General features: G+C 34.3%; 2 protein-coding genes across 2 annotated transcripts; one reads left to right on the forward strand and one right to left on the reverse strand.

Moving 5' to 3' along the window:
• Positions 1-388: 388 nt before the first annotated feature.
• On the reverse strand, positions 389-1,547 carry LOC134264012 (uncharacterized; the record flags this gene model as incomplete). The annotated part of the gene is made up of 3 exons (XM_062746311.1): positions 1,313-1,547; positions 1,021-1,139; positions 389-648 (listed from the first exon to the last, which is right to left on the reverse strand). Coding segments are annotated over exons 2-3 (350 nt in total), but the record flags the coding sequence as incomplete, so codon positions are not given.
• A 3,114-nt stretch (positions 1,548-4,661) lies between these two features.
• LOC134264013 (uncharacterized) lies at positions 4,662-5,939 on the forward strand. Its single transcript, XM_062746312.1, has one exon. The coding sequence runs from the start codon at positions 4,800-4,802 to the stop codon at positions 5,937-5,939; it is 1,140 nt and encodes a 379-aa protein (XP_062602296.1). The 5' UTR covers positions 4,662-4,799.
• The last annotated feature ends 5,711 nt before the right edge of the window (positions 5,940-11,650 follow it).

Raw genomic sequence — 11,650 nt, forward strand, 5'->3', positions numbered from 1 at the left:
TAAAGGCACCATTTGGCTGGATAGCAACTAGAGCTTTAAGAGTATTGTGTGATATATAGTTGCTCCATGTACTTGCCTGAGCTGAACAGTTCTTTGGCTTCTGAATAAATATCTCCGTACAATCAATAATTGAGGTAGTGTTGGGATATTTGAGTTTAAATGACAAGGGCATATGCTTCTTGACTGTAGCACTAGATGGCCATTTGATCACCGACTGAAGAATTTGTGCAAGGAAATTAATCCACGTATTAAATAAGCCTGAAATATGTCCAGTAGATGTACCAAATAGCACAGACAGAGTGAAATTGTCTAAACCAAGTCTTAATTTCATCATAACTAGAACAAACTCTTCCAATATTGTAAATTTTATTTTTTTACCAGGTTTTACTTGTTTTTTTTCCTGCCAGTTCTTTGATCCGGACCGTCCTGCCCCTTCCAGAACGAGATTTTCCCATAGAATGGTGTAAGAAATTGTAAAAATGTTGCAAAAAAGCAAAGGGATGGTAATCCCAGGAAATGTTTAATGCTTTCATCTCCTTGCAATACTTTTTTCAGCAATTCTTCTCTGAGGATAACTTTCCTTGCCTTTAGTCTTTCATTTTCTTCCCATAGCCTTTTATTTTCCTTTTGGAGTTCTTCACATTCAGTCTGAAAATTTATTGCAATTATGATTTATCAGTTATTACCTACAAACCACCAAATCATCAGCAGTACATGCATTTATATTTTAGTGCATATTCAGTACTTTACTTACTTATGAATACATGTTCATATTTAAAAAAATGAATTTAGAAATGAGACATCAAGGTATATTAAATAGCATGGCCATTAAATCATTAGCTGTTCAATCTGATATCTCTTTTATCAATATTTACATCTTTGCAGCACTTACATGTGCAGTATTAAGGTGTTCTAATGTTCAATATTGAATAAGATGATAACAAAAAAGTGCCATCAATAGTAATATTATGTCATGTGTTGAATTTGAAATTTTCTTGTACATATGCATAATTAACTCACTTCTAAAACACTAACTCTCTGTATCAGTTCTTCTTCTCTACAATACTTCAGATCTGGATTGTGACAAGTGTAGTTATGATCTTGTACCATTTCAAACACTGAACAAACTTCACCAGTTTCTGAAATATTTACATGTGCATGTAATTGTCACACATTCATATCTAACAAGCAATATACTAGTATATATTTCCAGATGAGACTGTTCAAAATTACAATATTATGTATATTACAGTTTATATAAATATGTAAATGTTTTAATAAGTATTTTTTAAATATCATAATTTAATCATACCTTTTTCATTATTATTCTCATCTGTTACGTTGTCTGAAACGTCAATCTCGCCAGCAACATAGGGATAACATTTTTCAGAGAAACATTTAACAAGTTTCACTTTTTTACGAATTGGTTGATCGTTTGCAGTGCATTTTTCTTCAGTTGTTCTGCCCTGATGAGAGTTCTTGGTTTTTCTAGGTGTCTTTTGTTTATAATTATTGTAGGCAAAGAGAGTTGGCAGGGGGTTCTCAAATGTGGGCGGCCATCCACAAAATGTTTCGAACAAACGACGTTGTGTCGATTGTCAAGCGTGGGATCAACACTCAGCCCCTCTCGTCTGACTAACTTTAACCAGTTTTTTAGAGAAGATTCTACTTTTGGTAGATTGTAAAAAATAACATCTTTATCTTTTCTACTGTCTGATGTACACTCTACTGCAATGCAGTGCCTCACTGGCATCCTTTTTGAGTTTTAATAAGACTTCACATCGTAAACATTTCTTAGTTTACCGTTGTTATGTTTGTCCCGGTAATCTCGCGAGATTTCTAACTTTTCCTACTCTTTTACGAAAGAGCGTACTAAGAACCATAACTCTTCCGTAGTGGAAATAGAAAGTTACGCTAGGATTGCGGAATGGTTTCTTGTCTAACCAATTATGAAATAATTAATTTACTCCTAACAGAGACATATAAGAAATATTTTATGAAATTTAAAACTGATACAATTATTCCAAAGGTGTAATGTCAAAAGAAATCATATCCAAGATAATTTTTTTCATTCAAAATTGATAATCGAGTGAACGCGTTATAATATTCAGTTACCTGTGCAATTATAATCGGCGATAAATTTCAGTAATTTGGACTATCTCCGTATAATGTGAATATATAGTTGACAGAACAAGATGATAAGCAAAGAAAAGACAGGTTTTACATTGCTAACGGATCGAAAGAGGTAAAGGCTAAAATATGTCACGAGAAAGCAAAGAGTACAATAGCGGAAAGAAGCTGTATAATTCATGTAATTTGTCATCGGAAAGCACGATTTTCTCGCGGTAACTGTTTTGAATCGCGGAAAAGAGATACTGCGAGTCTCAGTCCTGTAGCTTTCCCTGAATATTTAGCAATAGCCACATGACTGGATGAGGGATGAGAATGAAGTGAATAGATCCCCTACCCTGACAACTATATGCATGTGAACAATGAATGATAGACATCGATGTTCTTAAACGCGCATACTAGTATACATATTTTCTCAAAACATATTAAAGATCTTATTTTATCTAAAAAGTTATTGAAACTTCAAATTTCTGGACGGGTTTGAAAACCTTTTTTTAAGGAGAGTTATCAAAAGGTGGAACAAAATTAATATCTAATCAAAGGCAGGAAAAATTAACAGTCTGTTGTGTAATTCAGTATTTTAGTCACGACGGGTATAAGTGAGGCCATTGGAAAGAGTGTGTCAAAAGTCATCTTGATTATTGTACAAGTTCAATTTGTGAAAATGCATATGCAAGGTCGTATCAATCAAATCCGACCAGAAATACATAGTTCCAATCACTTCAAAATTAAATAATGTTTTTATTATATTTTCGTGTGAAATTCTATTGGAATATATACACTTGAAGTCGTAATATTATACAGAAAAGTTGAGAAAATGTAGACTTCTAATCTGTCTAATCTATATGCACCATTAAGAAAACTTTAAAAAATTCTTTATCTTCAAACGCTAGTAATTATACAATTTGAAGGCTTGTCTAATTTTAATGTCTATTCAATGTCTATTCATTAAGAAAACTTAAAAAAATTCTTTATCTTCAAACGCTAGTAATTATACAATTTGAAGGCTTGTCTAATTTTAATGTCTATTAGTTTTATAAGCATTAATGTTATAATTTAAAGGTAAAATGGGAAATGCATGGGAAACATTCAATTTTCAAAGCAGTATGCAATATTCATTAACGTACGCTGCGCAAATTCATTAATGTAATTTTTTGGTACAAACATATTTGCTATTTGAAGACCCGGAAATTCCGGGGTACTTTTTTAAAGCTGTAATGGGTTATCCTTAAGTAATACCTATCATCTATGTGTCATGTAACTTATAGAATAATTTCAAGTATATGCTCAACTAGACAAATAGATCTTCATCTTTAGTAACATAGTGCTAAGATAATTTATGTTTATTTTATAGGTGTTATAGACTAATCCGTAATGTTTTAAAAGTGACTCATGACATATTTTATGGTTAACCATATATTACATTAAACTAGTCAGTAATTTTAATTTTTTCATACTATAATTAGAACTTCATAGACGAAGATAGATATCTCAGGTATTTAAATCACGTGACTTGGTAACAGATAAACATTTAGAATGAAGACAAGGAAGTAAATTGTGATGTACAGGATTATGAGGAAGGCAATGTTGGGTCGGTAGGTAAAACGGTATCACATTTAAGAACATGTTACCGAAACGTTACCAAGATGTAGTTGATTTAAATGTAGAAGAATACATTTATTGATGCATCAAAGAGTCGCTCTAGACCATAATGATTATATAATAGTAATAGCAAGGAGGTGCAAAGTCATTTTTTTCTGTGATGAAAAATTTAAAACGAAGAAAACGACAGTTCACCAAGGATTTTCTTGTAATTTCACAAGAAGGATATGGAGATAACGAACGGTATCCAAACGCAACGCAAGCAAAACTATTGACTTTCATATTGTTTTGTATTTAAAATTTGATTATATATTTTTTTTAAAGATAGGAACAGTTACTGTTTGTAAACGACATTGTACAAAAACATTCTTCTGTCATATCTTTATTGATTTTGTCTTTTGATTTCACAAAGAAATCAAAGCCATTACATTGTATTTGTTTAGAATTGCGTAATATTTCATGTCAGTGAACCATGCCTCTATTTACTTTATACAGGCTCCTCTAATTTCTTTTACCAAAAGCCCCCAGTGATGGACCCCCTGGACAGAGCTCAAGTACTCCTCCTCTGTGACCTGTGTCAAAGAGCAGCATTACAGAGTCACTGTGAACTTTGTCAAATTAACCTGTGTAAGGCCTGTGTAGGGGAGCATCTGTCTGATTCATCTAAAAGACATAAAGTTGTACCATACAAACAAAGAACATCTACTCCTAACGTTAACTACCCAAAATGTCCAAACCACGGCCAGAAACATTGTGAACTTTACTGTGAGAAATGTGACATGCCTGTCTGTTCTACCTGCATTTCCTCTGATAAACATCATGGGCATAAAATTAACAGATATCTTACAAAAACCAAGCTTCCTTCAAGAAATTTTAAATAATGATTTAAAAGAACTAGAAAAAAAATATATCCTACCTATGAAGAAATTGCATCAGATTTAAACTCTGAAAAAATTAACTTGGAAAAACATTATGCAAAACTGACAACAGCTGTCACCAAACAAGAAGAAGATTGGCACAGAGAAATTAACATTATTGTCAACAAACAGAAATCTGAAATTGATGAGATGAAATCTAAACACCTAGCTGCTCTAAGTAAACAGGAAAAAGATATAAAACAGATTACTTTCGATATAAAACAGAGCATAATTGATCTGAGGAAAATATTGGACACCAATGATGTCTCACTATCCACTGCTTACAAACGCAGGAATGCTGAATTCAGAAGTTTACCTCCTAAAGTCAGTGTTTCATTACCAAGTTTCTCTCCTCATCAGATCAACACAGAACAGCTTTATCAAATGTTTGGTTCTCTGTCAGCATTATCGATTACAACCGATGAACATGGTTACACAATGAAGACACCAGAAGCTGTATCCTGTCCTCCATTCAAACCACTGCTAGATGAACCAGAGCTTATCACCTCAATAGACACTGGGTATGACAGACTATACAGTGTTACCTGTCTCAGTGATGAAGAAATCTGGACAACTGGAGATGACAACATCGTGAAACTCTACAACCTCCAAGGTAAACTACTGAAATCAATGCAAACCAAGTCTGGGAACAGTCCACGTGACATAGCAGTGACAAGGAGTGGAGATCTAGTTTATACTGATCCTGATAAAAGAACTGTAAATATAGTGAAAAATTACCAGATACAGGAAGTGATCAGACTACAGGGGTGGATACCTAACTATGTCTGTAGTACCTCATATGGTGACCTCCTAGTTACCATGGTCAGTGATGATAAAGAACAATCAAAAGTTGTTCGTTACTTTGACTCCACAGAGATGCAAACCATTCAGTTTGATAGTGAAGATAAACCTCTGTATTCAACTAATTCCATTAAATACATCAGTGAGAACAGGAACCTGGATATCTGTGTGGCTGACTGTGAAGCCCATGCAGTAGTGGTTGTTAATCAGGCTGGAAAACTCCGATTTAGATACACTGGCCATCCTTCTCCTATCATGCGATCATTTTATCCGTATGGAATCACAACAGACAGTCAGAGTCAAATCCTGACAGCAGACCAATACAGAAACTGTATCCACATCCTAGATCAGGACGGACAGTTCCTCCGTTACATCCGTTATATTGAAAACTGTGATCTGAACAGTCCATCTGGTATATGTGTCAACACCAGAGACAACTTCTTTGTAGCCGAGTTAAGTGGTAATGTAAAGAAAATCAAATATATGTAAAAACAATTGTGTTATGAATAATGATATGTTTTGATAAACACTTTTTCCAATGTCAAAATCACAATAATTTATTGTTTCATTCAGGTTCTAGTACTTAAGTGTGTGCGAAGATGTGTGAAAATTAGAATAAAATACATAACATAACAGTGTAATTCAGGAAAATTTGAATAAAAGATTATCAACAACTGTTTCATTATTCTACCCAAAGATGGAATGACTACTCTATTATGACTTGTAATATTGGAAGAAACCTGCAATATCTCATGAGGAATGCTGTGTATAATTGTGAGTAGATAAGAAGACAAAGATTTTGATTGTGCACTTTTTTCAAGTCGGCCCTCTATCATGCATTGCACACTGCTATGTTTTGATTTTATTGTATTTTTGATGAAAGTTTGAGTAATATGCCCATAGATCTTAAATGCGATCGAGGGTACATGTGAATTAAAGCAACATATACATTCTTTCATGCTAGTTATTTGTTATTCATCAAAGGATTTTAGTCAATCAAAATAAATTAATTAAACACTTTCTTAGCATGTTACTTATAAACGCATTGCATGGGTGTGAGAAAATAAGATTTGACTTATACTAGTATATAACCTATATAAACATGAAAAATCTTATTTAGATGTTTAATGTTAATAAATTCACATACTCTTTTAAATACGTACATGGTCAAAACTCATTTTAACAGATATTAATAGGTCAATTTCCATGTGATATAAAGCTCAAAAAGTCCACTGTCAGTAGAACTTCAATAAAACCTTTACTTGATATACAGTATTTCCCTGAATGACTGTTTTAAAATCATATTCAAAGAAAACATCAATTGTTTCATAAAGGGGAGCCACATGTGTCTGTTTTTAGCTCACCTGAGCCGAAGGCTCAAGTGAGCTTTTCTGATCAAAATTTGTCCCTTGTCTGTCGTCGTCGTTGTAAACTTTTCACATTTTCATCTTCTTCTCAAGAATCACTGGGCCAATTTTGACCAAACTTGCTACAAAATTTGGGTAAAGGGAATTAAAGTTTGTTCAAATGAAGAGCCACGCCCTCTTCCAAGGGGAGATAATAATGAATTAGTGAAAATTTAATGGAATTTTTAAAAAAAAAATCTTCTTCTCAAGAACTACTGGGCCAGGAAAGATACAACGCATGTGTAATAATCTTCAGGTAGTGTAGATTCAAGTTTGCTTCAAATCATGACCCGGTGTAGGGTGGGGCCACTATGGCCGATCACAGTTTCACATAGGTATATATAGGAAAAATCTTTAAAAATTTTCTTCTCAAGAACCACTGGACCTGGAAAGATGAAACTCATGTGTAATCATCTTCAGGTAGGGTAGAGTTGAGTTTGTTCAAATCATGACCCCCGGGGGTAGGGCGGGGCCACAATGGCCGATCAAATTTTTACGTAGGAATATATGGGGAATTTTTTTTTAATCCTTGTCTCAAGTACTTCAAAGTCATGATTAGTGATATTTATATGGAATCACCTCCTTATTGTAGATTTTAGTTTGTTCAAATCAACCCCCCCCCCTTATGGAAAGGGTGGTGCCACAAAGGTCGATCAAAGTTTTACTTATAAAAATAAAGGAAAATAGAATAACGGAAAAATTCCAAGAACAGAAAAGCTATGTTTAGTCATATTGACATGTAAGCATCCTCCTGTATTGATGATTTAAATTTGATCATATCATGCCCTCATGGGGTACGGAGGGTAGGACACCCCCACCCCACCCCACCCCCATAAACTTTTCAGTTCTGACCTGATCTGTGCTTTTTACTTGACGATGTGCTCAGGTGAGCGATCTGGCCCCTGGGCCTCTTGTTATAAGTGATCATCTCCCTGTGTTGAGCCTCAATAGTTTTCTACATGTATCTCTACTTATGACGGCCTCTAAAAGGCAGCAGTGGGTCCTGGACTTACAGTATTCCTAAACAAACAAACAATTCATTTATGCAAAATTGTCAGAGTTAGATGATGAAACAAGTATGGAACATTTAAAGTATTTTAAAACCCCCTTTAAAAAGCTTGGTGGCTGTGGTATCAAGTTAAGGGTATGTTTGTCCAGTCCATCTGACTGTCTACCCATTACACATTTGTGGGAACCATTTTCTTATCAAAAACTCCTCCTATAGCACTATTTTTCTTGGTAAATCTTATGTATCTTTTTGAGGATTTTTTGAGGATTTAGTCGTGTATTTCACCTGGTAAATCTTTTGTATATATTTTAAGAGTGAGTAGTGTATTTTAAGGCCGTATAGTCGATGAGATTTGTAGCATAATACAAGTATTATAAGACTTTTGTATTATAATACATTCTTGTACTCACGCTAATACATATCTTATAAGATTGTAAATAAACTACATATTCCCACGTGTTTTCCCCCGCCATATTTCTCTCTCTCTCTCTCTCTCTCTCTCTCTCTCTCTCTCTCTCTCTCTCTCTCTCAAAATAATAAAAATGGAGGATGAGGTTCTGATAGCAGTGTCTATCATCGTTCTTGGCACTGCCCTGAAACTAAAAAAGAAAAGAACAAGGAAAAAGAGAGTCTGGGTAAGACCGTGGATCCAGAGGCGGAGAATACATGGTGCACATAATGCACTGCTAGCTGAGTTGCAAAGAGAAGACCCCAGCAGTTATAAAAACTTCTTGAGAATGGATAATGCAGCATTTGAGGAACTTTTACAATTAGTTACTCCTTTGATCAAACGGAAGGACACTTTAATGAGAGATTCAATACCACCGTCTGAACGATTATCGTTGACACTCATATCCCTAGCAACAGGTTATGGTTATTCTATTACATAAATGTTTCATGAAATACAAGAGGCTCAAGGGCCTTGAATCGCTCTTCTGATAAATTGTACAACCTATCCCTTCTATTTGAAGCCTCTAACCCTAAGTATCCTAAGACCCAAGTTGCATCAGCTGACAAACTTTGATGATTCTTAGCTAATTATGACTGAAGATATTTTAATAAAGCTTTTAAAAAAAACATAAGTAGGTCACAGTGACCTACTTTAAGATTAGAGTTTTCTAAGGACTCGAGATGTATTAATAGACAAAGACTGAAGATTCTAAACCAAGAAGTATTTGAGATATTAAAAAGTAGGTCACCGTGTTTACTTTTTCGTCTACATTCTTGGAAAACCCAAAATGCATCAACTGACAAAGTTTGATTTATTCAAGCCAATAAGTACTGGAGATACTTAAATATAGCCATGAAATGTTAAAAGTAGATCACTGTGACCTACTTTTTAATAGGCGATTTTTCGAAAGGCAAAAATACATCAACTGACAAAGTTTGATGATTCTAAGCCAAAAAGTACCTAAGATATTCAAAAGTAGGTAACCGTGACCTTCATTTTGGTTAACACTCCGAAAACCCAAGATGCATCAACTAACAAAGTTTGATGATTCTAAGCCAATACATGTAAGTACCAAAGGTCCTTAAATAAAGCAATAAAATGTCCAAAGTAGGTCACCGTGACCTACTTTTTAGTCGTCACTCTTCGAAAACCCAAGATGCATCAACTCACAAATACCTAAGATACTTAAATAAAGCCATAAAATGTCAAAAGTAGGTCATCGTGACGTACATTTTAGTCGACATCTTTTAAAGTTCCAAGACGCATCTGCTGACCAAGTTTGATGATCGTAGGTCTGAAGGTAATCAAAAAATGCCTTTAAACAATTTGAAAACATATGCCTGCAAAATTCAAAAAGTTGGTCACAGTGGCCAACTTTTTCATAAATATGTAAGGTCCCAAGATGCAGCAATTTACAAGATTTGATGATTCTAACCCTCTCAGTGTCTGAAATAATGGGATTAAATGTTTCAAAAAGGATAAGTCACAGAGTGGCCTAATTTTAAGTTGACGTTGTTCAAGGACCCAAGATGCATCAACTAGCAAAGTTTGATGATCATAGTCCTTAAAGTGTCCAAAATATGCATTCAAATCAATTTGAAAACAAATGCCCGCAAAATTAAAAAAAATAGGTCATTGTGACCTACATTTGAGTTAACATGATGTGAAGTCCTAAGATGCATCAACTTAGAATATTTGATGATCCTTATAGTAAGCAAAATATAAATGTTTGTATGAATTGTAAATTTAGGTCAACTTTGAAGTGACCTTGAGACCACGCCCTTTGCCCCAGGGTCATTCCTTAAACAATTTGTAATTTTCGACATATCCTAATCCTTGTATGTAAGTTTGGTGAAAATCTGCCAAGTGGTTCTGGAGAAGAATTTTTTTTTAGCAACCAGGACTGAGTTGCTCAAAACACTGGGTAAATTTGTCCAGTGGATAAGTTAGCCGTTGGTTAAATTCAATATCTACTGGGTAACTAACCACTGGTCAAATATTTGTTGCTCAAAATAAAATTAGCCTCTGGTTAGCTAACCACTGGTCAAGTGATTTAACCAGTGGTTAGTATCCCACAATGCATTACATTTGTCCGTCTGTCACCACAAAAAAAACATGGCTTCAAACAGTGTCAACAAAAAAAGAAGTGAGAATTTTTCAGCTGATGAAACTTTATTTTTGGTGGAACAGGTGGAAAAACATATTGAGCTTATAAAATCGAAACATACAAACCAAGTAACAAATGTAAAAAAGGCAGCTGCCTGGCGTGAGATTACGGAAGCGGTAAATTCTAGGGGTGGGGTTTTGAGAACTGTCGATCAAATCAAGGAGAAGTATAGAAAGGCTTGTTCCAAAGCGAAGGGGAAATCGTCAGTCAGAAAACGCATCGCATGAAGACCGGTGGTGGTCCACCTCCACCCCCAGTTGATGCCATTTCACAGAAAACTCTGGACGTATTCCAAGACGCCCCAAATTTCGTTGGCATTGAAGGAGGGGTCGAAGTTGGAGGGCTTCTTTTTGAAGGTACTTTTCATATTTCTGAAATAGAATTAAAAAAAAAACAATAAGCAGGTCTACATAACGTTTACATTGCACAACGAGGAAATTCGAAATACTGCAGCCCGTCTGCGCACACTGAAAATTCCACAGAATTTGTTTTTTCTCATTGGTACAATTTAGTAGGAGTTAAAAGAATAAGTTTTACCTCATGTTCTCGTGTTTGAGCTTAGTGCATTCCTGTCAAAACATCCATTACATTTCTACATCTCTCGCAGATGTTCCGAGTCAGACGCGGTTTCTTTCACAAACTGCAAGGTGAAGGCCAATTAATGTGTGCATGAGCTCTTCGCCCATGTAGTGTTTCGGTCCAAAAAAAAAATGATAAGTACACAATGCAAAGCTTTTTATATTTTTTGGTTTAATGCATGTACTTTTTTTCTTAAATGAAATTCTTCTATTTATTAGGAGCTTTGTGGATCTATATTAAAGCATATTTCTACAGAAAATATTTTTTTGTACAGAGGTGCCATTGCCAGCAACAAGTACACATGAGGATGCTGATTGTTCAAGTAACTATTATTTTTTATGCATATTACAATAAATACATAACAAAATATTTAAATTTGTAAGACTTTTATGTACTCAAATTATTTTTAATTCAATCAATAATTTTTTTAAATAATATTATTATTTTAAAATGTTAATCAAATCATCATCAACTGACATCATCAAAATATGTATTTCCATCATACAATGTTGATGTGAGTACATTTTAAATTAAAATACATGTACTTTATGACTTTTAATCAAAATGATTTTGAAAATTATTTAAAAA

This window comes from Saccostrea cucullata, unplaced genomic scaffold (genome assembly GCF_032062105.1).
Source record: "Saccostrea cucullata isolate Sc308-1 unplaced genomic scaffold, CSIRO_AGI_Scuc_v1 ctg16623, whole genome shotgun sequence".
NCBI classification, from domain to species: Eukaryota; Metazoa; Mollusca; class Bivalvia; order Ostreida; family Ostreidae; genus Saccostrea; species Saccostrea cuccullata.